Below are 27,721 nucleotides of genomic sequence, written 5' to 3'. Positions count from 1 at the left end.
CAGCAGCCGACGCCAGACCAGGACTTTGGAATTCAGGCCGACTGCGGGTAGCCTGCCAGCAGGATAACCCAACTGTAATGACTGCTTCAGTGAAACATGATGAACATCTGGGGCTTTAGTCAAGGCGGAGGGAATTATGAACAGCTCCAAATACCAGTCACTTTTGGCCTAAAACCTTCAAGCGTCTGCTAGTAAGCTGAAAATGAAGAAGAATTTCAACTTTCAACATGACAATGACCCCAAGCACACATCCAAATCAACAAAAGAATGGATTCAGTGCAAGAAAATTTAAATTTTGGAATGGCCCAGCCAGAGCCTAGACTTAAATCCAATAGAAAATCTGTGGGGTGATCTGAAGAGGGCTGTGCACAAGAGATGCCCTAGCAATCCGTCAGATTCGGAGCGCTTTTGCAAGGAAGAGTGGGCAACTATTGTCAAGTCAAAATGTGCCATGCTGACAAACTCCTACCCAAGAAGGCTGAATGCTGTAATTAAATCAAAAGGAGCTTCAACAAAGTAATAGTTTAAGGGTGTGCACACTTATGCAACCAGCTTATTGCACGTTATTTTTTATATTTCTCCCCCTAACAAATTCGCTCGTTTTTCAACTGAACTGTACAGGTTATAGATCACATTAAAGGTGGGAAAAATTTTGAAATGATTTTTTGTGCTCTCATTTTTTTACATCACAAAAATCTGGCATTTTAACAGGGGTGTGTACACTTTTTATATTCACTGTATTATCTCCTGGACTGCCTCATTATCTTGATACGTTAGTAGGAGTTCTGGAGATCTGTCAAGCCCATCGTCATCTTTCCTCAGGAGAAGTAGAACGGACTGAACAAGGACTATCTAGAAGACACACTGTTCCACAAACTGGTTGAGGTGGATAAAGTCCAGAACAGGCCTGACGTCCTGAGTCTTTCTGGAACCAAAAGAACCTTGACCAGCTCTGATCCTTGCTGGTCAGGTAGGATCTCCTGGATGACTATTTTAAGTAGGACAGGAAGGCAAGAGGAGGAAACTTCCAAAAAACCTATACAAAATCAACAACAAAAGATTTAATTACATCGCACATGGTGAAAATTATCCCACCGAAAAAAGTTATAGACAGAGAAAGAACTTAACACTTGAATGCTGAGGCCTTGCAATCAAAAGGGAATTATGGGTAAAAGGCACAGAGGTCGGATCCAATGAATCCATACCCCATCAGTTGAGTCGGATGAAAAAGACAACACCAGCTACATCTATAAAAGAACAATCTACAGACATAGTAGATTATGATGGGATGTCAACCAGCTAATAGTAAGGATACATTTTCGAATTTTTCCTAGCAGCATGCCAAGTAAATAAGGACATACTGCCTGATGAGGAAGACGATAAGAGTACTGAAGATAATTAGGAAACAAAGAGGTCTTGTATTTCTAAAGAAGATTCTCTCTCAAAGAATACTGCCCTCTTGCTTCTAGAAGACTCCCCACCCTTACATTTTGATTCTCATATTAATTCATGTGTTTGATCCAAGTATAATATAATGCAATTTTCAAAGACTAACCCTTATGGTCACGATACAAACTTTTTTTCTGACCAGATGATCTTCCAAAAGACTAAGTTTGGAAATAAATCTTTTACAGTAGGAAAAAAGTTAAAAGTAAAAGAAAAGGATTACGACCACACAGCTAATCTAAGCATGTGCATATCACAGTGAGAGAATAATAGGGACTGAAATGAAGTAGGCCTTATATATATATATATACACACACACACACACGCTATACACACACACACACACACACACACACACATATATATATATATATATATATATATATACATATACACACACACAGACAAACATGCATGCACACATGTATATATGGATGTGTGTAAATAAATATATATGTATGTATAAGGAGTGATATATCAAACACAATAAGGTATAGCAAAGACCAATACCTGTCTTTGATCTACCCTTGTTGTTCCATCCAACCTCAGGTAAATGTGCCCATGAAAGTTAAGGAACTGCTCCAACACATCCAGCATTCGTGTCATCTGTGTGAAGATAAGCACTCTGTGACCTCCCATCTTCAGCTGTCTGAGTAAAATATCAAGGGTCTGCAGTTTGCCTGAAATGACAAGAATTCATAAAATTTAGAATGCCCACTCTTACATTTAAGAGCTGATAAGTCACCTGTAAATGTACATTTGTGTAAAATCTTACCATAACAGTAGATGTCCTTTCCTTCCAGTGTTGCAGTATTCTTCACTTATGGAATTCCCTGCCGTGGGTAGCCTGACATCAGCCAGTATACCAAAGCCTATTGTTACTTTAAGGTACACCGAACATCACACATACCATCATTAGAACTGACTGCCCCGGTATGAACCCCAGTCTAGCAAATCCCAGGGGGTAAACAATACACCCAGGAAGGAAATCACTAAGGGGAAGGAGGAAGTGAACTCTTACACAGTGAACCAAAGGACATCAACTGTTATAGCAAGATTTTACACAACTGTACTTTGTCCTTACATTCACTGTTGCAGTATTCTTCACTTCAGGGAGAGTGCCAAAGCTCAAGAAGAAACCTGAAAGGAGGAAGGAGTAGTAGAGCCCTGTAAGAAGCCATGACGAATGGCCCTAGCAAGACCAGCTGTGGAGGTAACATCCAACTTGTAGTGCTTGGTAAAAGTATGCACAGAAGTCCAGATAGCTGCTCCAAGAAAAGAATTAGTATCCGACCCCTTGAAAAAAGCACCAGAAGCCACCACAACTCTAGCTCTAGCAGAATAAGCCTTTACAGATGAAGGAAGGCTCTTACTATGAGAAGTATAACAAAAGGAAATGGCCTTTGAAATCAAAGAATTTGTTTGCTTGGATACAGCTAATCCCAAGGACCTGGGATGAAAAGAAACAAAAACACTGATCAGTTTCTAATAGTTTTAGTCCTATCCAAATAAAATCTGAGTTGTCTATGCATATCCAAAGTATGCAGCGCTCTCTCACTGTCAGATTGTGGAGAGTGGAGAAAGCAGGCAAATTAATAGACTGATTAAGAGACAACTCAATAGCCACCTTAAGTATAAAAGGAGAATTAGTTTGCAAAGACACCCTTGTCTTTATGAAATATCAAAAAAGAAGGACAAGCCATAAGGGCTTGTAGCTTAGACACCTGTCTGGCAGAAGTGAGGGCCAACAAAAGAACAGTCTTCCAAGAACCATGTTGTAAGGAAGCTGAAGCAGCAGGCTCAAAAGGAACCCGAGTCCACTTCTTCAAAACAAAATTAAGATCTCAGGAAGGAGTCTCCTTTAATTGTTAAGCCTCAAATCTAGAGTGTAAAGAAGATAAAGGCAGACAAGCAGGGATAGCTGATAAGTGGGCCTTAATAGAAGAATAGGCCAAAGTAGCATTGAGCAACTCACACAAATAAGAGAACAAAAGAATATCCACAGTAAGTGGGTCCAGGCTGTGACAAAAGCCAGAAAGAAAACCTCTTCCATTTGGTAAGCAGGATCTCCTATTAGTAGTTTTCCTGGCCTCTTGGAGGACCCACAGCACATCCTCAGAAAAAAAAAATGTGTCTATTCGGAATCAAAATGTTATCACCCACAGTGTCAGTTGAAGAGTGGACAGGTGGGGATGGAGGAGAGATCCCTTGGTCTTGTATAATTAGATCCACCCGGTGAGGTAACTTGTGATGAATGCCTTTGGCTAAATGCAGAAGAGAGAACCAATGTTGTCTCGGCCAAAAGAGAACCACCAACAAGATTTTGGGAGAAACCCGTTTAATTTTGAACAGGATTTTTGGAATGAGAAGAAGGGAAGGAAATGCATAAAGAAAACATACCCTTCCAAGAAAAAGAGAGGGAGTCCACCTTCCACACCAGAAAACCCGGAACTCTGGCAAAAAAACAGAGGAAAGTTGCCTGTTCAGAGGGGAGGCAAACAGATCTAATGGAGGAGTACCCCGCTGGCTGACAATGTACAGAAACACATCCCTGTGAAACATCCATTCATGGGACTGAGTTAAGGACATGCTCAGAGTGTCTGCCACAATTTTTTTACCTGAAGGGATGTAAACTGCCTGAAGAGTCACTTGATACTGGACAGCAAGATACCATACTAGGAGTGCCAACTGGCAAAGAAGTTAAGATCTTGTTCTGCCCTGTTTGCTGACATAACCATGTCACTGTGTATTGTCTGTGAATAACTTGAGGCGCACTAGAGGAAAAAGAGGATGAAAAACCTGAAGAGGCTGCATAAGAGCTCATCTCTCACACTGATGTGCTCCAAGAGGCTACCACACCCCTGTAACTATAAGGAGCCAAATGCCTCCCACCATCCCACATCTGAGGCATCTGGGACCAATTCCTGAGAGGGAATAGGGGGATAAAAAGGAAGCCATGGATTTAGAGAAAACTGCTGGATCTACCAGTGAAGTTCCTTCTTGAGACAAGGAAGGAGAGGAACTATAAAGTCTAGAGGATGTTCATGTTGAAGCGAAACTGACTTCAAAAACCACTGAAACATTCTCATGTGGAGATTGGCCAGGGGGAGCATAGGAATAATGGATGCCTTAAAAAGTACAGTTGTGTAAACATACCATAAATATAGATGCTAGAGTGCATTTACTGTTGCAGTCATTAGATTTGGGTTATCTGCTTGCAGGTAGCCCTCAGTCGGCTTGATTAACAAAGTCTTGGGTCCTGCGTCGGTTGCTGTCCCTTCTTCCATGACATCAGATCGTCAGGGGTATAAAATATGCAGCAGACACCATTACATCACTTTTTCTTGCCCAAGATGTCAGGTGCCCCCCTAATGGGAAGCAATTAAATATAAAAGTACAATGATATACCTCCAACAAAAAAGCAAATACATCAAAAAGGCTTTTAAGCACAGTAAAGGAAAGTAGTGGTATAACCAAAAGAAGTTAGGGGGCTGGAGGGAGGGGTAACCAGGACTGCAACAGTGAATACACTCGAACATCTACATTTATGTTAAGTGTACACAACTGTATTATGTTCATGTTTCACTGTTACAGTCATTACATTTGGGTAGACTCCCAAAGTTGTGGATGGGAGGAGGAATTTAGATAGCATTAGGGCCAGCTATAAGGCCCTGCAAAACTGCAGTGGCAAAGCCAGCTCTGGATTTAGAGAAAATTGGCAAATGATAATGCTTGGTGAAAGCACATACAGAACTCCAGGTAGCACCTTCAAGGATGTCCCTGGTAGGGACGCCTCTGAGAAAGCCTGTAGAGGTAGATGCAGCCCTGGTGGAGTGAGGTCTGATCCCCTGGGGATAGGTTTTCCATGGTGCTTATACCAGAAATGAATGCAATGGCTTATCCATTTAGAAATGGTTTGCTTTGAAACAGCCTTCTCCTCTGCCCCTGCAGCAAATGCCACCAGCAGTTGTTCAGATTTCCTTTGAGGTTTAGTCCTGTTCAAGTAGAATCTAAGTTGTCTGTGCACATCTAAGGAATTCAGTATCCGTTCCCCTTTATTCTGTGGATTGGGAAAGAAGGTTGGCAAATTAATGGACTGATTAAGAGTCACACTGGATACCACCTTGGGCATGAAGGATGGATCGTTTCTGAGGGACACCCTGTCCGCATGAACGATGATGAAAGGCTCCACTGCCATAAGGGCCTGTAATTCAGGTATCCTTCTAGCTGAAGTGATTGCTAAAAAGAAAACTGTTTTCCAAGAAAGAAATTTTAAGTCTGCATTAGCAGCTGGCTCAAAAGGAGGTAGAGTGAGTTTCTCCAAGACAAAGTTAAGGTCCCAGGACTGGGGTTGGAGCTCTCCTGGATGGTCTCAAATTTTTGGCCCCTCTGAGGAACTGCTTTAGCAGTGGAATAGAGAAGAGAGGAGGTTCTGTGTTATAATGAGCTGAAATGGCTGAGGCGTGGATTTTAATGGAGGAAAAAGACAGGCCCTTGTGAAGCATCTCAGTTAAGTATTGTAAAATCTGAGGGAAATTGGGTGCTGCTGTGCTCATCCCTTGAGATTGATTCCAGGCACAGAATCTTTTCCATTTTTCAGCATATGATTTTCTAATACTATGCCTCCTTGCCTCTAAAATGATATCCATCACTGGTTTACTGAGGGATGGTAAAGGAGAGATTATGTAATTAGCCAGGCAGCAAGGTTCAAGTGTTAGAAGCTGAGGGTGCAGAATCTGGTTCTCCTGCTGAGACAACAGGAAAGGACTCTGGAGCAGGTGCCATGGGGATAACTGTGACACACTGCTCAGCAGGGGGTACACGGCCAGTCTGGAGCAATTAAAATCATCCATGGTTTGACCGGTTTGATTTTTAGTAGGACTTTGGACAGCAGAGACAGAGGGGGGAAGGCATAGACTGATAGGTTTTTCCAGCTGAAGGACAGAGCATCCACTTTCCAGGCTTATTTGTGGGGAGTCCTTGTGCAAATTTGTCCAATTGGTAGTTCTGGGGAGAGGCAAACAGGTCTATATCTGGGCTCCCCCCATTTGCTTGTCGACATGTTGAAAATCCTTGGTTCCAGTTTTCCACTCGTGTGGGTCCATGAGGTTTCTGTTTAGTCCGCCTGCCAGTGTATTTCATTTTCCTGGCAGGAATTGAGCTTGTAGGTGCACTTGGTAGCTCAAGGCTGTGTTCCGCAATGCCATGGCTAGTCTGCAGAGGGGGTAAGAATGTGCACCCCCCTAGGGGGTAAGAATGTGCACTCCCCTGCTTTTTTATGTACCACATAACAGTGGTGTTGTCCGTCTTTACCATTAGATGTCCTGGAAGAATGTGGTCCTTGAAGGCTGTCAGAGCATTCTGTACAACTAACATTTCTTTTTGATTCATATGCAGGTGCATTTGACTTGGGTTCCAATTGCCCTGAATGCACTTCCCTGCCAGGTGAGCCCCCAATGCATAGTCTGAGACGTCTGTTGTTAGGGTTTTGGCGGCAGGGGGTGGTGTGAAAGGTAGTCCCTTGTTTCGGTGGCAGGCCTCTGCCAACCAAAGGAACTCTAGGCATAGACAAGGTATGATAGGAATCATTGTTTCTAGATCCTGAGAATGTTGACACCATAGGCTTTTTAGATACCACTGTAGTTTCCTCATATGCAGTCTTGCATATGGAATGAGAAGAATGCAGGAGGCCATGAACCCCAAGGCTTGCAGTATTTGTCTTGCAGATAGCAGGGTTTTTGTGGCCACTTGTTTGAAGTAGGTTGTCAAATGAATTTGTTTTTCTGGCGTGAGGAAAGCCATCTGGGAAAGTTGTATTCAAGCTTGCTCCCAGAAATATAATATGTTGACAGGGTACCAGGTGTGATTTCTTTTCGTTTATGGTGTACCCCAGACAAGTTAGAACCCTTTGTACGAAGGCCAGATGATTCAAAAGTATGTCCTGGCTTTCTGCCTGAATTAGACAATCGTCCAGGTATGAGTATATTTGAATATTTCTTTGACTGCAAAATGCAATAACTGGAGCTAGGCACTTTGTGAATACCCTGGGCACAGTAGATAAGCCAAAGGGCAATGCAGAGAACTGATACTGCATGTAGCTTGCTTTGAAGCGTAGGTATCGTCTACAAGATTCCCTGATTGGGATGTGCAGGTATGCTTCTTTTAAATCTAGAGTTGCCAACCAGGCATCTTTGCCTAGCATAGGAAGTAATTGGTGAAAAGTCAGCATCTTGAATTTTGGAATCTCCAAAAAGGTGTTTAGAGCAGACAGGTCAGGAGAAGACGCCATGAATTGTCTTTCCTGGGTACCAGGAAAAGTCTTAAGTAGAAACTTTGTCCAGTTTCCTGTTCTGTTACCAGTTATATATAGCTCTCATGCTTAAGAGAGAAAGTACTTGTTTTTGGGCCTCTGCCCACTGATTTGGGGGTAGGTCCGGCCACCCACTTGCAGTTGGCAACGTGTGGAAGTGAAATCTGTATCCCTAGGACACAACATTTAAAACCCATTTGTCATGGGTAATGAGTTCCCAATTCTTTGCATGAAGAGCAATCTTTTCCCCCAAACGGGCAGTCAGTTGATAAGTGCTTGGAAATTTTAAAAGGAAGTCATTGAGACAGTTTACCATAGGGGGGAATCTTCTTATTCCCAGATTTGGAAGTGGAGGCCCCCCACTGCTTAGTTCTGTGTGTCCCCTGGGACTGAAACCTGGGGCCTTTGCTGTGTCTGGATTTGGTTTGAGAAGACCTGGAAGGGGCTGGAAAGGACCAATTCTTAAACGGCCAGTGCCTACTAAATCTAGGAGGCTGAACTTGTAAAAAATCTTTAACAGTTTGCATAGATTTAGCTTTATCTTCCATCTTTTTTACAAACTTCCTCAGCCTTGTTGCCAAACAGGCGGTCCTGATGTAAAGCAGCATCCAACAATTTAGCTTTAACATGATCAGGCAAAGATTGCTTCTTAAACCAAGCATGCCTTCTGAGCACAGACCCAGTAAAGTGCAGTTGAGTATGCTTACCATAAATGTAGATGTTAGAGTGTTATTCACTGTTGCAGTCATTACATTTGGGTAATCTGCTGGCAGGTTGCCCTCAGTCGGCCTGATTAACAAAGTCTTGGGTCCTGCAAGGGTTGCTGTCCCTTCTTCCATGATATCAGGTCGTCAGGGGTATAACAAATTCAGCAGACTCCATTACATAAGTTTTTCTTGCCCAAGATGTCAGGTACGCCCGAAATGGGAACAAAATATATATATATTTAATTAAAAACACAAAAATATACCTCCAAACAAAAGCAAATACATCAAAAAGGCTTTTAAGCATAGTAAAATAAAGTAGAGGTATAGTAAGAGAAAAACAGGGGGCTGGAGGGAGGGTACCCAGGACTGCAACAGTGAATACACTCGAACATCTACATTTATGGTAAGTGGACACAACTGTACTATGTTCTTCATGTTTCACGGTTGCAGTCATTACATTTGGGTAGATTCCCAAAACTATGGTTGGGGAGGATGGATTTATACAGCATTAGGACCAGCTATGAGGCCCTGCAAAACAGCAGTGGCAAAGCCAGCTCTGGATTTAGAGAAAATTTTTACTTGATAATGCTTGGTGAAAGTATGAACTGAACTCCAGGTAGCAGCTTCTAGAATATCCCTGGTGGGAACACCTCTGAGAAAGGCTGTAGAAGTAGATGTAGCCCTGGTGGAATGGGATCTGAACCCCTGGGGGATAGGTTTTCCATGGTGCTTATAGCAGAAATGAATGCAATGGCTTATCCATTTAGAAATGGTTTGTTTTGAAATAGCCTTTCCCTCTGCCCCTGCAGCAAGTGCTACCAGCAGTGATTTTCTTCAAGGTTTAGTCCTGTCCAAGCAGAATCTAAGTTGTCTGTGTGCATCCAATGAATGCAGAATCCGCTCCCCCTTGTTCTGTGGATTGGGAAAGAAGGTTGGCAAATGAATGGACTGATTAAGAGCCACACTGGATACCACCTTGGGCATGAAGGATGGATTGGTCCCGAGTGACAACCTGTCCGCATGAAAGATGACGAAAGGCTCCACTGCCATAAGGGGTCTGTAATTCAGATATCCTTCTAGCTGAAGTGATAGTTAAAACGAAGGCTGTTTTCCAAGAAAGACATTTTAAGTCTGCAGGTGCAACTGGCTCGAAAGGAGGCAGAGTGAATTTCTCCAATACAAAGTTAAGGTCCCATGCAGGGGTTGGAGCTCTCCTGGGTGGTCTCAAGTTTTTGGCCCCTCTGAGGTACTGCTTGAGCAGAAGATGAGAGAAGAGGGGAGGTTCTGTGTTGTAATGAGCTGAAATGGCTGAGGCATGGATTTTAATGGAGGAAAAAGATGGGCCCCTGTGAAGCACCTCGGTTAAGTATTGCAAAATCTGAGGTAAATTGAGCGCTGCTGTGCTCATCCCTTGAGATTGATTCTAGACACAGAATCTTTTCCATTTGTCAGCATAAGATTTTCTAGTAATAGGTCTTCTCGCCTCCAAAATGACATCCATCACAGGTTTGCTGAGGGATGCTAAGGGGGAATTTAAATGATTAGCCAAGCTGCAAGATTCAATGTTGGGAGCGGAGGGTGCAGGATTTGGTTCTCCTGCTGAGACAGTAAGGTAGGGTTGTCCGAGGCAGGTGCCATGGAGAAATTTGTGAGATACTGCGCAGGAGTGGGTACCATTGTTGGCGTGGCCAGTCTGGAGCAATCAAAATCATTTTTGGTTTGTCCAGTTTGACTTTTAGCAGAACTTTGGAGAGCAGAGGCAGAGGGGGAAAGGCATAGACTGACAGGTTTTTCCAGCTGAAGGACAGCGCATCCTCCTTCCAGGCTTTTTTGAGGGGAGTTCTTGTGCAAAATTTGTTCAGCTGGTAGTTCTGGGGTGAGGCAAAAAGATCTATGTCTGGGCTACCCCATTTGCTTGTCAACATATTGAAAATCCATGGTTCCAGTTTCCATTCGTGTGGGTTCATGAGATTTCTGCTTAGTTCGTCTGCCAGAATATTCAGCTTTCCTGGCAGGAATAGTGCTTGCAGTTGTACTTGGTAGCTCAAGGCCGTGTTCTACAATGCCATGGCTAGTGTGCAGAGGGGGTAGGAATGTGTACCCTCCTGCTTGTTTATGTACCACATAACTATGGTGTTGTCTGTCTTTACCATTAGTTGTCCTGGATGAAAGTAGTCCTTGAAGGCTGTCAGAGCATTCTGTACAGCTAGCATTTCTTTTTGATTGATATGTAGATGCATTTGATTTGGGATCCATTTGCCCTGAATGCACTTCCCTGCCAGATGAGCCCCCCAAGCATAGTCTGATGCGTCTGTAGTTAGGGTTTGGGCGGAAGGGGGTGGTGAGAATGGTAGTCCCTTGTTTTGGTGGCAGGCCTCTGCCCATCATAGGAACTCCAGGCGTAGGCAAGGTATGATGGGAATCATTGTTTCCAGGCTGTGACAATTGTTGACTCCATAAACTTTTTAAGTACCACTGAAATTTCCTCATATGTAGTCTTGCATATGGAATCAGAAGAAAGGAGGAGGCCATGAACCCCAAGGCTAGAAGCATTTGTCTTGCAGATAGCAGGGTTTTTGTGGCCACCTGTTTCAAGTAAGTCACCAAATGAATTTGCTTTTCTGGCATGAGGAAAGCCATCTGGGCAGTTGTATTCAAGTTTGCACCCAGGAATGTAATTTTTTAAGAGGGTACCAGTTGTGATTTCTTTTCGTTTATGGTGTACCCTAGACAAGTCAGAACCCTTTTTACAAATGCCAGATGTTTTAAAAGTATAGTCTGGTTTTCTGCCTGAATTAGACAATCATCCACGTATGGATATATCTGAATATTTCTTTGCCTGCAAAATGCAATTACTGGTGCCAGGCACTTTGTGAATACCCTGGGTGCAGTAGACAAGCGAAAAGGCAGTGCAGAGAACTGGCAATGCAAGTAGCCTGCTTTGAAGCGTACGTATCTTCTGCAAGATTCCCTGATTGGGATATGCAGGTAAGCCTCTCTAAAATCTGGTGCTGCCAACCAGGCATCATTGCTAGCATAGGAAGTAACTGGTGAAGAGTCAACATCTTGAATTTTGGAATGTCCAGAAAGGTGTTTAGAGTAGACAGGTCCAGAATTGGACACCATGATTTGTCTTTTCTGGGTACCAGGAAAAGTCTGGAATAGAAACCTTGTCCCTTTTCCTCTTCTGGTACTGGTTGAATAGCCCCCCATGTTTAGGAGAGAAAGTACTTGTTTCTGAGCCTCTACCCACAGATTTGGGGGCAGGTCTGGCCACCCGTTTGGAGCTGGCAACGTGTGGAAATGAAATCTGTATCCCTGGGACACTATATTTAAAATCCATTTGTCCTGGGTTATAAGTTGCCAGTTTTTTGTATGAAGAGCCAGTTTTCCCCCCAAAGGGGTGGCTGAGAGGTAAGTGCTTGGTAACTTTAAAGGAAAGTCACTGAAACTGTTTACCACAGTGTGGTGTCTTGTTATTTCCAGATTTTGAAGTGGAAGCACCCCATTGCTTAGTTCTGAGAGTCCCTTGGGACTGAAACCTGGTGCCTTTGGAGTGTCTGTGTTTGGCTTGAGTGGATCCGGAAGGAGCTGGAAAGGACCGGTTCTTAGTAGGCCAGTGCCTACTAAATCTGGGAGGTTGCACTTGTAAGAAATCTTTCACAGTTTGCAAAGATTTAGCTTTATCTTTCATCTTTTATAGAACTTCTTTAGCCTTATTGCCAAACAGACGGTCCTGATGAAAAGGAGCATCCAACAATTTTGCTTTAACATGATCAGGCAGAGATTGCTCCTTAAGCCAAGCATGCCTTATAAGCACAGACCCAGTAACAGCAGCCCTGCAAGAGGCCTCTAAAGAATCAAAACCACATTGCAAAGTATGTTTTCCAACTTGTTCAGCTGAATGCAATAAATCCTGTAAATCTTTATTTTCCACAGTCAGAAATCAACATCATTTTCTGTTTAAGCAGTCCCATGATATGCTGTTGATATTTCAGCATGTGAAATTGACAGTTTAAAGTCCTGATTGCCAAGGTTGCAGAAGTATAAACCTTTTTACCCCATTTATCCAATGCCCTAGAGTCTCTATCAGAAGGGGTAGGATTTTTAGCAGTAGAGGCCTTAATGCCCTTGGGCCCTTGAGAAATGGTTTCAGGGTCCCCCACAGGATTTTTGAAAAGGAATTTGTGGGACTCAGGAACCCTGTAGTATCTGTCTGGTTTACTAGGGGCCAGAGGCAGGGAATCAGGGGCCACAATGGATTCCGAAAACACAACAAAATCTAGTACAGGAAGTACAGCCAAAGGCCTATGCTGAGGAAGAAGGAAATCCCTAAGCCTTGTTTTGGATTCAGAAAATTCCTGACTTTCCCAGTGGAAATGCACCCTTAAGGTATGTGAAGTTTCCCCAAAATAAATACCTCGGGGGGGGGGGTGTAATCCTCTGCATCAGAGTCCTCATAAGTAGGCATGGACAAATCCAAGTCAATAGAAGAGTCAGAAGAAACAAAGCCCTGTTCAGAATATTCATAGTCAAGCTCAGCCCTAGGTGTCTTAGAAGGGGTGGGGGTGGGGGGTGACTACCCCTGATTAAAGTAATTAAATCTTCAGCCATTTTGATCATTTGTTTTTTAGGCATAGGGGCCTGAACATGTGGCCTGGGCGTCAGTTTTTTAGACATAGATCGAGATTTAGGCATTAGCATTGAAGGTGGTGTTGGTTTAATATGCAAGTCTGTAGGCCTGAATACACCCTCGGAAGCCGGTGCCTGCACAGAGGCTCTGGACCCATCCAAGGTAGAGACATCCGCGGGTTCCATAGGTGAAGCATCTTGCGGCATACCGGACTCCGAATGGGTCTCAGTAGAGGCCTACGAATCAGAAGTAGCAGGTATCAGGGGCTGCGAAAGCACCTCACTGTTTACTGGTGAACTGGTGACTGGCTTACGAAAAGCATCGTTGACAGTTTTGGACCTCAACGGCTTGTCTCGGTCTTTTTCTTTGCGTTTTTTTGCTATTCTGGTAGTCGGATGGCTAACCAATGTCATTTCGGGATAATTAAACAGAGAACCGAAATATTTAGAAGCAAAAATGTGCTGACGACGGATAGTGAGCTGATTAAATAAAGCACAAAACCGACAGAAAGGTACATAGTGGTCAGGGCCTAGGCAAGGAATACAGTACAAATGAAAATCCTTATGAGGTATTTGCTTCCCACAAGTAATGCAATTATTAACTTTTACTGACATCGGTAAGGAGCAAGAAAAAGCTTCCCCAACAAGGTACTTAGCTTTTAGTCGAAGACTTCTGTTATGAAACTCGAAAACGAAAATTTCAGGTGTCTACCGACCAGCACTTGCAAACTACTACTGCTTCGGGCACCGCAAGGCAAGAAAGACTGATGTAATAGCGTCAGCTGCATGTTTTAAACCCCTGACGACCTGACGTCATGGAAGAAGGGACAGCAACCGACGCAGGACCCAAGACTTTGTTAATCAGGCCAACTGAGGGCAACCTGCCAGCAGATTACCCAAATGTAATGACTGAAACAGTGAAACACGAAGAAAGTACAGTTGTGTACCTACCATAAATGTAGATGTTCGAGTGTATTCACTGTTGCAGTCATTACACTTAGGTTATTCTGCTGGGAGGCTACCCGCAGTCGGCCTGAATTCCAAAGTCCTGGTCCGGCATCGGTTGCTATCGCCTCTTCCCAGAAGTCAGTGCGCCAGGGGTATAAAAGATGCAGCCGACGCCATTTTCTTCAGTTCTTCTTGCCCCTGATGTCAGCTGCCCCCAAAAGGGTAGGCTAAAAAATTCTGATCATAAAAAAGCATGCACATAAACTTCATCTGCAAGCAAATACACCACATAGGTTGTATAGAATAGAGAAGTACAAATAAGTCCTAGCAATGAAAGGGGGGTGGTGGGAGGGTAACCTGGACTGCAACAGTAAATACACTCAAACATCTACATTTATGGTAGGTACACAACTGTACTATGTTCATCGTGTTTCACTGTTGCAGTCATTACACTTGGGTTGAATCCCAAAGCTGAGGTTGGGTGGCTGGGCCTAAACAGAATTAGGAGTGGCTATGAAGCCCTGCAGAACTGCAGTGGCAAAGCCTGCTCTGGATTTAGAGTAAAGACGTAAGTGGTAGTGCTTCGTGAAAGTGTGTACTGAAGTCCAGGTAGCAGCCAGCCTCCAAAATGTCCTTGGTTGGTACTCCTCTGAGGAAGGCTGCTGAAGTGGCTGCTGCTCTGGTAGAATGTGGCCTAATGCCCTTGGGCACTGATTTGCCATGTTGTGAATAGCAGAAACGAATGCAGTGGCCTATCCATTTTGAAATAGACTGCTTTGAAATAGCTTTCCTTTGCGATCCTGCAGCATATGCCACTAAGAGTTGCTCCGTCTTTCTGAAAGCTTTAGTCTTGCCCAAGTAAAAGCGTAGCTGTCTGTGTATGTCCAAAGAATGCAGAAGTCTCTCCCCCTTATTCTGCGGATTTGGATAAAAGGTAGGCAAACGTATGGTTTGGTTAAGGGCCACACTGGATACTACCTTAGGCATAAATGTTGGGTTTGTCCTTAGAGAAACCCTGTCCGGATGAAAAATAATGAAAGGTTCCATAGCCATTAGTGCCTGTAATTCTGAGACTCTTCTTGCTGAAGTTATTGCTAGAAGAGCTGTTTTCCATGATAAGTATTTTATCACAGCTGTATTAGCTGGCTCAAAAGGAAGCAGTGTGAGTTTTTCCAAGACAAAACTGAGGTCCCATGCAAGTATTGGAGCTCTCCTTGGAGGTCTTATGTTTTTGGCCCCTCTGAGATACTGCCTTAGCAGTGTATGAGAGAAAATAGGTGGGTCCGTATTGTAATGAGCTGAAATGGCAGAGGCATGGATCTTAAATGATGAGAAGGATAGGCCTTTGTCCAGCATCTCAGTTAGGTATTGTAAAATCTGAGGAATATCTGGTACAAGCGTGTCCATTCCTTGTGCCTGGTTCCAAGCACAGAATTTCTTCCACTTTTCTGCATAAGATTTTCTGGTGCTGGGCCTCCTGGCCTCCAAAATAACATCCATAACTGCTTTAGAGAGAGATGTGTTCTGAATGGTTACATTATCCGCCATGCAGCCAGAATTAGGGTTTTCAGTTGGATGTGTAGGATCTGATTGTTTTGTTGGGTCAGCAAATGAATTTGAGGTAATGTCCAGGCTGGGCCTTGAGACAAGCGCTTCAGGATTTGGTAACAGTACTGGCGTGGCCAGTCAAGGGCAATCAGGATAATTTTTGGCTTTTCTTGTCTGAACTTTAGGAGTACCTTGGGAAGGAGAAGCAGAGGAGGGAAGGCATATACTGAGAGGGCTTTCCAGCTGAATGAAAGGGTGTCCACTTTCCATGCTTGTTCGTGATAAGTCCGAGTGCAGAATCTTTGTAGCTGGCAGCTGTGAGGGGAGGCAAATAGATCTATGTCTGGGCATCCCCATTTCCCGGTTATCATTCTGAACATTTGTGGATCTAGTTTCCACTCATGAGGATCCACGAGGTTTCTGCATAGTTCGTCTACCAAGGTATTTGTCCTTCCTGGCAGGAATTGTGCTTGCAGGTGTACCTGATAAGTCAACGCTGTGTTCCACAAAGTCATGGCTTGTCTGCAGAGGGGGTAGGAATGTGTGCCTCCTTGCCTGTTTATGTACCACATGACTGTAGTATTGTCCGTCTTTATCAGCAGTTGTCCTGGATGAAGTAGGTCCTTGAAGGCTGTCAGTGCATTCTGTACAGCTAGCATCTCTTTTTGATTGATATGAAGATGCATTTGGCTTGTGGGCCATGTGTCCTGAATACATTTTCCTGCCATGTGTGCCCCCCAGGCATAATCTGATGCATCTGTTAATGTCTGCCTGGCTGTGGGTAAAGCGAATGGCGGTCCCTTGATGTGGTGACAGGCCTGTGCCCACCATTGAAACTCGTGTTGCAGGCAGGGAATGAGAGTAATTAATGTTTCCAGGCTGTGGCCATGTTGAGTCCAAACACTTTTTAGATACCACTGTAGTTTCCTCATATGCAGTCTTGCATATGGAATTAGTAGAATGCAGGATGCCATGTATGTAGCCAAAGGCTGCAAAATTTTTCTTGCAGATAACTGGGCATTTGTTGCCATGTTTTCGAAGTAAGAAGTCAGTTGCCTTTGTTTGCCTGGCGTGAGAAGTCATCTGGGCAGTTGTATTTAAGCTTGCACCCAGGAATATTATCTCTTGAGAGGGTACTAGTTTTGATTTCTTTTTGTTTACTGTGTACCCTAGGCAAATTAGCAATCTTTTTATAAACGCCAGATGCTTTAGTAGAATGTCTTTGATCTCTGCTTGAATAAGGCAGTCGTTCCAGTAGGGAAATATTTGAATTCCTCTTTGTCTGCAAAATGCAATTACTGGTGCCAGGCATTTTGCGAATACCCTGGGCGCTGTAGATAAGCCAAAGGGCAGTGCAGAGAATTGGTATTGCATTGAGCCACCTATGAATCTGAGGTATCTTCTGTAAGATTGTCTGATTGGGACATGCAGGTATGCCTCTTTGAGGTCCAAAGTTACAAGCCAAGCCTTCTTGCCCAGCATGGGCAGAAGCTGCTGCAGAGTCAACATTTTGAATTTTGGAACGTCCAGAAAAGTGTTTAGAATAGACAGGTCCAGAATTGGTCTCCGGGCTTTGTCCTTTCTTGGTGCTAAGAAAAGTCTTGAGTAAAATCCTTGTCCCTGCTCTTGTTACCCTAATGTCCATGAGAGATGAAACTTGTTTTTGTGCCTCTGCCCATTGATTGTGTGGCAGGTCTGGCAAACCTTTTGCCTTTGGAAGGGTGTGAAAGTGGAACCTGTAGCCCTGAGAGACTATATTTAAGACCCATTTGTCCTGGGTGATCCTCTGCCAATTTTGTGAAAAAAGTGCTAGCTTTCCCACTAAGGGAGCTGCCAAAAGATAAGTACTTGGCATTGGCAGAGGGAAGTCATTGGGACGGTTTCCTATAAGGCTGTGACTTGTCTTCTCTGCTTTTGGAGGTAAAAGCACCCCGTTGTCTGGGCATTGTATGAGCCCTGGAGCTGTTGCCTGCCTCTAGGGCGTCTGAATCTGCCTCTTTGTGGTCTGTCTGCCACTGGAAAGGACCAATTCTTAGAAGGCCAGTTCCTGCTAATTCTGGGTGGCTGTACCTGTTAGAAATCCTTTACTGTCTGCATAGATTTAGCTTTATCCTCCATTTTCTTCAACACCTCTTCTGCCTTAACACCAAACAAAGTATCATTTTGTAATGGAGCATCCAATAATTTTGCTTTAACATGATCAGGCATATTCTGTTCCTTTAACCAAGCATGCCTTCTAATAACAGAACCTGTAACTGCAGCCCTGCACGAGGCCTCCAGTGAATCATAACCACATTGCAAAGTATGTTTTCCCACTTGTTAAGCTGCATGCAATAAATCCTGCAATTCTTTGTTTTCAGAACATTCAGAATTTGTCAAAATGTTTTGTTTTAACAAAGACATTAAGTATTGCTGATATTTGGGTATATGAAACTGACAATTTAAAGCCTTAACAGCCAAGGTAGCAGAAGTGTAGACTTTTTACCCCATCTGTCCAAAGCCCTAGAATCTCTATCTAAGGGAACAGGGTTTTTAGCAGAAGCAGCATTGACCCCTTTGGGACCCTGTGAGATTATTTCTGGGTCAGCAGCAGGGTTTTTATACAGAAATTTATGGGAATCTGGAACCCTGTAGTATCTGTCCGGCTTAACAGGTGCAGGAGGTAGAGAGTCTGGAGACAGGCCGGACTCTGAAAATACATCTACTATGTCTAGAACATGAGGAATTGCAAGAGGTCTGTGCTGAGGCAGTAACAGAAAGTCTCTAAGCCTTTTCTTAGAATATGAGTAATCCTGGCTCTCCCAGTGGAAATGCTCCCTCATGTTATGCAGGGTTTCCCAAAATGGGTAATCCTCAGGAGGAGAAGCTGAAGGAATAGAATTTTCAGCATCAGAATCCTCATAGGAAGGAATAGAATATCCCTGTTCTGAAGAGGAATCAGAGGAAATGGAAACCTGATCAGAGGAATCATATTCAGTATCCTGCCTAGGCCTCTTTTCAGGAGGGGGATGGGAACCCCTGATCAAAGTAATTAGGTCTTCAGCCATTTTGAGCATCTGTTTCTTAGGCATAGAAGTCTGTCCTGGAGGATGCTGTACTTGTTTCCTTGTCTTTAAAACTGCTTTAGACTTTGTCTTGGATGCTGAAGTAGGCTTCATATAAAGTTGTGTAGGTCTGAAAACACACTCAGAAGCAAATGCCTGCTCAGCGGCTCCGGACCCATCTGAGGGACTGATTTCCGAACGGCCAAAACCTTCAGTATCCAGAGGCCTAGTTGTCTCCACATGGGAGTCGTAGGCGGCCTGTGGCTCTGAGGTAGCAGGAGTCAGGGGCTGCGAAAGCGCCTCACTGAACACCGGCGACTGGCCTAGAAGAGGCTTTGTTGTCGGTTTTGGACCTCGGATGCTTGTCATTTTCTTTATCCTTGCACTTTTTATGGTCGTCGGTTGTTCCGACGGCATTATATAGTTAAACCTTCGGCCGAAGTAATGAAAATCAAAATCGTACCGATGCTTTATAGTGCGTTGGTTAAATCTAGCACAAAACCAACTAGCAACGTCATGATCAGAGCCTAGGCAAGGAATACAGTAAGAATGAAAATCCTTATGAGGTATTTGCTTCCCACAAGAAATACAATTGTTAACTTTTTCTGACATCGGTCTGGAGCAAGAAAAAAAGTCTCCCCAACGGGGTACTTAGCTTTATTGAAGACTTCAGATCTGAAATTCAATTACGAAAATCTCAGGAGTCGGCCGACCGGCAATTGCGAACTGCTTTTGCTTTGGGCACCACACGGCAAGAAAGACTGAAGAAAATGTCATCGGCTGCATCTTTTTTTTTACCCCTGGCGCACTGATGTCAAGGAAGAGGCGACAGCAACCAACTTTGGAATTCAGGCCGACTGCGGGTAGCCTGCCAGCAGGATAACCCAAGTGTAATGACTGCAACAGTGAAACACGATGAACATCAGCAGCAGCTCTGCAAGAGGCCTCTAATGAATCAAAACCACATTGCAAAGTAGGTTTCCCAACTTGTTCAGCAGAATGCATTAAATCCTGTGAGTCCTTATTTTCCACAGAGTCAGGAATCAACATCATTTTTGGTTTAAGCAGTCCAATAACATGTTGCTGATACTTTAATATATGAAACTGGCAGTTTAAAGCCCTAATGGCCAAGGCTGCAGAAGTGTAAACCTTCTTACCCCATCTATCCAGCGCCATGGAGTCTCTATCAGAAGGGGTAGGATTTTTAGCAGTAGAAGCCTTAATGCCCTTGGGCCCCTGTGAAGAAGTCTCTGGATCTGCAATAGGATTTTTAAAAAGGAACTTGTGGGACTCAAGGACCCTGTAGTATCTGTCGGGTTTTCCGGGAGCAGGAGGCAGAGAATCAGGGGCCAAATTAGATTCTGAAAAAGCATCATCAACAATGTCTAGTACATGAGGAATAGCTAAAGGTCTATGCTGAGGTAAGAAGGAAATCGCTAAGCCTCTTTTTTGAATCAGAAAAATCTTGGCTTTCCCAGTGGAAATCCTCCCTTAGAGTAAGTAAGGTTTCCCCAAAAGAAAAATCCTCAGGAGGGGAAGCAGAAGGAATGGAGTCCTCTGCATCAGAATCTTCATAAGTAGATAAGGGCAAATCCAGATCATCAGAAGAATCAGAAAAAACAGAATCCTGATCAGAAGATTCATAATCAACTTCAGTCCTAGGCCTTAGAAGGGGGGGGGGGATTGGCTAGCCCTAATTAGAATTAGATCTTCAGCCATTCTTATCATTTGCTTTTTAGACATAGGAGGCCTGAGCATGTGGCCTGGGTGTCGTTTTTTTTAGGCATGGATCGAGATTTAGGCCTAAGTAAAGAAGGAGGCGTTGGTTTAATATGCAAGTCCGTAGGCCTGAATACGCCCTCAGAAGCCGGTGCCTGCACAGCAGCTCCGGACCCATCCAAGGTAGAGACATCCACGGGTTCCATAGCTGAAGCATCTTGCGGCATTACCTGACTCCGAATGGGTCTCAGTAGAGGCCTACGAATCAGAAGCATCGGGTATCAGGAGCTGCAAAAGCGCCTCACTGAGTACCGGCGAACTGGCGACTGGCTTAGGAGAAGTGTCGTCGGCAGTTTTGGACCTCGGCGGCCTGTCTCTGTCTTTTATCTTTGCGGTTTTTCAGAATCCCGGTAATCGGATGGCTAACAGACGACATTTCTGGATAATTAAACTGAGAACTGAAATATTTAGAGGCGAAAATATACAGACGGCAGATAGTGCGCTGATTAAAGAAAGCGCAAAACCGACAACAAGGCACGTCGCGGTCAGGGCCTAGGCAAGGAATACAGTACGAATGAAAATCTTTATCAGGTATTTGCTTTCCACATGTAATGCAATTATTAAGTTTTACTGACATCAGTAAGCAGCAAGAAAAAGGTTTCCCCAATGGGGTACTTAGCTTTAGTTTAAAATTTCGGTTCTGAAACTTGAAAAAGTACAGTTTTGTACCTACCATAAATGTAGATGTTCGAGTGTTCACACTGCTGCAGTCATCACACATGGGTTATCCTGCCGTCAGGCGGTCCCGCAGTCGGCCCGAGTTCCAAAGTCTTGGTTCGGCGTCGGTTGCTGTCGCTTCTTCCCGCACGTCAGTGCGCCAGGGGTATATAAGATGCATCCAATGCCATTTTCTTCAGTTTTTCTTGCCCCAGATGTCAGGTGTCCTTAATAGGTAGGCAAAATATATTGTTATATAAAAATATACATACAAAAATAAAACATTTCCCTCAGTCACAAGCAAATACACCACAGAGGTTGTATAGGATAGAAAGATATAGGTAAGTCCAGCTAGTTCAGAGGGGATGGAGGGAGGGTAACCTGGACTGCAGCAGTGTGAACACTCGAACATCTACATTTATGGTAGGTACAAAACTGTACTATGTTCATCGTGTTACACTGCTGCAGTCATCACACTTGGGTTAATCCCAAAGCTAAGGATGGGTGGTGGAACTAAACAGGGTTTGGAGAGGCTAGCAGGCCCTGAAGAACTGCAGTGGCAAAGCCAGCTCTGGTTTTAGAGTATAGTGGTAAGTGATAGTGCTTGGTGAAGGTGTGCACTGAACTCCAAGTTGCAGCCTCCAAAATATCCTTGGTTGGTACCCCTCTGAGGAAGGCTGTTGATGTTGCTGTAGCCCTGGTGGAATGGGGCCTGATGTTACCAGGTACAGATTTCCCATGGTGTGTGTAGCAGAAACGGATACAATGTCCTGTCCATTTTGAAATGGTCTGTTTTGAGATAGCTTTTCCTTGAGATCCTGCAGCATAGGATACAAAGAGCTGGTCCGATTTTCTGAAAGCCTTAGTTTTATCCAAGTAGTAACATAATTGCCTGTGGATGTCCAAAGAGTGTAGGAGCTTTTCCCCTTTGTTATGGGGGTATGGATAAAAGGTGGGCAAATGAATGGTTTGGTCTAGGGCCACACTGGATACCACCCTTTGGCATAAAGGAAGGGTTAGTTCGTAAAGAGACTCCGTCTTGATGAAAAATTATGAAAGGCTCCACTGCCATTAGGGCCTGTAGTTCTGAGACTCTTCATGCTGAAGTTATTGCTAGCAGCAGGGCAGTTTTCCATGATAGGAACTGTAGATCAGCTGTGAAAGCTGGTTCAAAGGGCGGAAGTGTAAGCTTTTCCAAAACACAGTTGAGATCCCAAGTTGGTGTTGGTGCTCTCCGGGGCGGTCTTATGTTCTTAGCTCCTCTGAGGAACTGTCTTAGTAATGGATGTGAAATTATAGGAGGATCCGTGTTGCACTGAGCTGAAATAGCTGAGGCGTGGATCTTAATAGATGAGAAGGAAAGTCCTTTGTGCAACATCTCAGTTAAATATTGAAGAATTTGAGGAATATTTGGGACAAGGGGATTTTGGCCTTAGCCTGGTTCCAGGAGCTGAATCTTTTCCATTTGTCTGAATAGACTTTCCTGGTGCTGGGCCTCCTGGCCTCCAGAATTACGTCCATCACAGCTTTAGTGAGAAGTGTTGACTGGTTGTTTAGGCAATTTGCCATGCAGCCACATTTAAAGTCTTGAGCTGGCTGTGTAGAATCTGATTGTTTTGCTGAGTGAGCAGGTGAGGAATTGTAGGTAAAATCCATGGTGGGCCTTGAGCCATGTTCCTTAGTATTGGATACCAGTGTTGGCGTGGTCAGTCTGGAGCAATGAGTATCATTTGTGGCCTCTAATCTGGCTTTCAGCAGTACCTTTGCCAGAAGAGGCAGTGGAGAAAAGGCATACACTGTCAACGTTTTCCAACTGAATGAGAGGGCGTCCACTTTCCAAGCTAGTGTGTGGAATGTCCTTGTGCAGAATTTCCGTAGTTGGTAGTTTTGGGGGGAAGCAAACAGAGGTCTGGACTCCACCATTTTTGAGTTATCATTGCGAATACTTGTGGATCTGGTTTACACTCGTGAGGATCTGTGATGTTTCTGCTTAGATCGTCTGCCAGTGTGTTTTTCTTTCCTGGCAGGAATTGTGCTTGTAGTTGAACTTGGTAGGCCAGTGCTGTGTTCCACAAGGTCATTGCTTGTCTGCATAGGGGGTAGGAGTGTGTGCCCCCTTGCTTGTTTATGTACCACATCACTGTGGTGTTGTCCATCTTTATTAGGAGTTGTCCTGGATGTAGGAGGTCCTTGAAAGCTGTTAGGGCATTTTGTACAGCTAGCATCTATTTTTGATTGATATGTAGATGTCTTTGGTTTGCAGGCCATTTGCCCTGAACACATTGTCCTGCCATGTGTGCTCCCCAGGCATAATCCGATGCATCTGTTGTTATAGTTTGCCTGGCTGTGGGTAAGGTAAAAAGCTGACCTTTGTTGAGGTGACATGCCTGAGCCCACCATAGAAACTCCTGCTGAAGGCAGGGAATGAGTGTAATTATTGTTTCCAAGCTGTGGCTGTGTTGAGACCATACGCTTTTCAGGTACCATTGTAATTTCCTCATATGCAGTTTTGCAAATGGTATTAGTAGTATGCAAGATTCCATGAATCCCAAGGCCTGCAGAATTTTTCTTGCAGGGATTTGGGTCTTTGTTGCCATCATTTTGAAGTATAGAGTCAGTTGTCCTTGCTTGTCTGGCGTGAGATAAGCCATCTGGGCCGATGTATTTAAGCTGGCACCCAGGAATATTATATGTCTTGTAAGGGTACTAGTTTTGACATATTTCCGTTTACTGTGTACCCTAGGCAACTTAGTAGGGTCTTGACAAACGCCAGATGCTTTAATAGAATGTCCTTGCTTTCTGCTTGAATAAGGCAGTCATCCAGATATGGATATATTTGAATCCCTCTGTCTGCAGTATGCAATTACTGGTGCCAGGCATTTTGTGAAGACCCTGGGCACAGTAGATAAGCCAAAGGGCAGTGCAGAGAATTGGTAATGGGTTGAACCTGCAATAAATCAGAGGTATCTTCTGCAATTTTGTCTGATAGGGACATGCAGGTATGCCTCCTTGAGGTCCAATGTTACTAGCCAAGCCTTCTTGCCCAGCATGGGAAGAAGTTGCTGTAGTGTTAGCATCTTGAATTTGGGTACTTCCAGGTATGTGTTTAGAATTGAGAGGTCCAGAATGGGTCTCCAGGCTTTGTCCTTTTGGGGAACTAGAAACAGTCTTGAGTAAAATCCTTGACCTTGCTCCTGTGTAGGAACCTACTGAATGGCTCTCATGTCCATGAGAGCTGAAATTTGCTTTTGAGCCTCTGCCCATTGATTTGGTGGCAGGTTTGGCATTCCTTTTATCCTTGGCACAGTGTGAAAGTGGAATCTGTATCCTTGAGATACAATACTTAGGACCCATTTGTCTTTTGTGATTATGTGCCAAGTGTCTGCAAATAGTGCTAGTTTTTCCCCCAGGGGAGCTGCCAAGAGGGTTTTGCTTGGCAGTCTGAGGGGCAAGTCATTGTGTTTGTCTTCTGGTAGTTTGAGACCTGTCTTCTCCACCTTTATGGGTTGTGGCACTCCACTATCGAGGCTGGTAAGAGCCTTGTGGCTGGCCTCTGCCTCTTGGGTGTCAGTATCTACCCCTCTGTGGTCTGGCAGAAGCTGGAAAGGACCAGTTTTTGGTTGGCCAATTTCTGCTGAAACGAGGGGGTTGAACCTGTAAAAAATCCTTGACCGTCTGCATAGATTTTGCCTTATCCTCCATTTTCTTTAAAACAACTTCTGCTTTTACACCAAATAAAACATCCTGCTGTAAAGGTGCATCCAATAACTTTGCTTTAACATGATCAGGTAGAGATTGTTCCTTTAACCAAGCATGCCTACATATGACAGACCCTGTCACTGCTGCTCTACAAGAAGCTTCCAATGAATCAAATCCACATTGCAAAGTATGTTTTCCCAGTTATTCAGCTGAATGCAACAAATCTTGCATTTCCTTGTAATCTGGCTGGTCTGTATGTGCGAGCATTTTTTGTTTTAATTGAGACATCAGATATTGTTGATATTTCAGCATGTGGAAATGACAATTTAAGGCCCTCATAGCTAGAGTAGCTTAGGTATATACTTTCTTTTCCCATCTGTCTAGTGCTCTAGAATCCCTTTCAGAGGGCACAGAATTTTTAGCAATAGAGGCCTTAACCCCTTTGGGACCATGGAAAATGGTTTCTGGGTCAGCAACAGGGCTTTTATACAGGAATTTGTGAGAGTCAGGGACTCTGTAGTATCTGTCTGGCTTGGCTGGTGCAGGAGGTAATGAATCTGGGTTAAGGCTAGACTCTGAATAAACATCATCCACAATGTCAACACAGGTGGAATAGCAAGTGGTCTGTGCTGGGGTAGTAAAAGGAACTCTCTGAGCCTTTTCTTAGAATTAGAGTAATCCTGGCCTTCCCAGTGGAAATGTTCCCTCATAGTATGCAAGGTTTCGCCAAAAAAGTAGTCTTCTGGGGGAGATGTAGAAGGGATAGACTCTTCAGCATCAGAATCTTCATAAGGGGGAAAGGAATATTCTTGTTCCTCAGAAGAATCTGAGGAAATTGAAACCTGGTCAGAGGAATCGTAGTCCTTCTCCTGCCTTGGCCTTTTATCAGGAGGGAGATGGGAACCCCTGATTAGGGTAATTAAGTCTTCAGCCATCTTAAGCATCTGTTTCTTAGGCATGGGGCCTTGTACAGGAGACTGCTGTACAGTCTTCTTTGTTTTTAAAGGAGTTTTCAGTTTTGTATAGGATTTAATAGTGAGTGTAGTCGGTCTGAAGACACTTTCTGCAACTGAAGGCATTTCAACTGCACCGGAATCTCCTTCAGGTATGGAGTCAGAAGGGCCTAAAGGTAAAGGTTGTGGAGGCCTAGCAATCTCCGCTTGTGAATAGGATGTCGTCTGGGGTTCTAAATCAGTGGTCATCAGGGGCTGCATAGGCGCCTCACTAAAAACCGGAGAACCGACGACTGGCCTAGCAGACGCCTCGGAGTCCGGTTTGGATTTCGGCTGCCTGTCCTTATCTTTGCGTTTTTTATGCATTCCAGATGTCGGTTGCTCCGACGGCATGGTATAATTAAATTTCCTACCAAAATAATGTCGGGCAAAATCAAACCAACGTTTAACAGCTTGTTTATTAAACCTAGCACAAAACCAACAACCTGCGGCGTCGTGGTCTGAGCCTAGGCAAGGAATACAGTAAGAATGAAAGTCCTTATGAGGTATTTGCTTCCCCGTAAGAAATGCAATTGTTAACTTTTTCTGACATCGGACTGAGGCAAGAAAAGGTTCCCCAACAGGGTACTTAGCTTTACGACGACTTCGGTCTGAAATTCGATTTGAAAATCTCAGGAGTTGGCCGACCGGCACTTGTGAACTGCTTCTGTTTCGGGCACTGCGCGGCAAGAAAGACTGAAGAAAATGGCGTTGGATGCATCTTATATACCCCTGGCGCACTGACGTCAGGGAAGAAGCGACAGCAACTGACGCCAGACCAAGACTTTGGAACTCGGGCCGACTGCGGGACCGCCTGACGGCAGGATAACATAAGCATGATGACTGCAGCAGTGTAACAGGATGAACATCGAAAATTTCAGGAGTCGCCGACAGGCACTTGTAAACTGCTTCTGCTTCAGGCACAGAATCGCATGAAAGACTGATGTAATGGCATCAGCTGCATGTTTTATACCCCCGACGACCTCACGTCATGGAAGAAGGGACAGCAACCGGCGCAGGACCCAAGACTTTGTTAATCAGGCCGACTGAGGGCTACGTGCAAGCAGATAACCCAAATGTAATGACTGCAACAGTGAAACATGAAGAACATCCCAGAGCTCTCAAAACTCCCTGGCTGTAATGGATGTTAGAGGAAGAAGAGCTTAAAATAAGGAAATGAGAGTTAAGGGCTTTGGAGTAGGCAGGGATGCCAGCATAAGCACTATCTGAATCCTGGAACACAGAAAGACCTGATACTGAAGAGTCAGAGAAGACTTCTTGAAGTTTATTGTGAACTTTCTTCCCCACCCCCTTCATTGTGGTTTGTATTGCTTGTGTGTTGTTAATTTGAACTGTTAATAGCAGCAATCTGCATTTAAAGTGGAACTGCCTTACAAGACTTTCTGCAGATATATAGAGCTGAGTATATTTTTCTGCATTATTCTGTATTATAGAGCTAAATTGTTGCTTAGATGTCTGTTGTCTTAGTGTTCTGCAAATATACAGAGATCAGTACATATTTTTTAGGTTTTATAATTTGCACTCCGATTCCTCACATCTCTGTTGAAACTTTTCCACACCCCCCTCCCTGTTCTGGTAGTAGTTTAAATTTGGTGGCTTTTGCAGTGCCCGCCCCACTGTAGATTTGATCTAGGACACTCCTCCAGTCCCATCTCTTTACCGCATTCTACCTAATAAACCCTTTCTGCACTTGCTTTTAGTCCTTTTTAATTTAATTACATTTTTTCAAACTGTGTGTGGACTAATATTGCTACATACTTAAGTGTGCCAGCTTGCACTGCATGTGAATTGTTTTTATTACTGTTTTTGCTACTTTTCTGAAAAAAATAAAAACTAAAAAAATAAAATTGTAAGCCTGTTTCCTACCTTTCCTGTAATTCGTGTTCCAGATACAGATTTGCTGTATCCAGGACTATTTGTAAGCTTCTGAGCCCCCAA

The 27,721-nt window shown here is 44.0% G+C and overlaps 1 protein-coding gene across 1 annotated transcript in view; it reads right to left on the bottom strand.

Annotated features, from left to right (window-relative positions):
• Window positions 1–27,721, bottom strand: part of LOC122814504 (Snf2 related CREBBP activator protein) — a 3,617,155-nt gene that overhangs the window by 365,448 nt on the left and 3,223,986 nt on the right. The window contains exon 23 of the mRNA XM_044087079.1: window positions 1,957–2,126. Coding sequence (XP_043943014.1) covers window positions 1,957–2,126 — 170 coding nt within the window. The remainder of the gene's footprint in view (window positions 1–1,956; window positions 2,127–27,721) is intronic.

Source organism: Protopterus annectens, chromosome 10.part0 (genome assembly GCF_019279795.1).
Source record: "Protopterus annectens isolate FY-2018-M chromosome 10.part0, PAN1.0, whole genome shotgun sequence".
NCBI lineage: Eukaryota > Metazoa > Chordata > Ceratodontiformes > Protopteridae > Protopterus > Protopterus annectens.
This window is presented reverse-complemented; position numbering and strand designations above follow the sequence as displayed.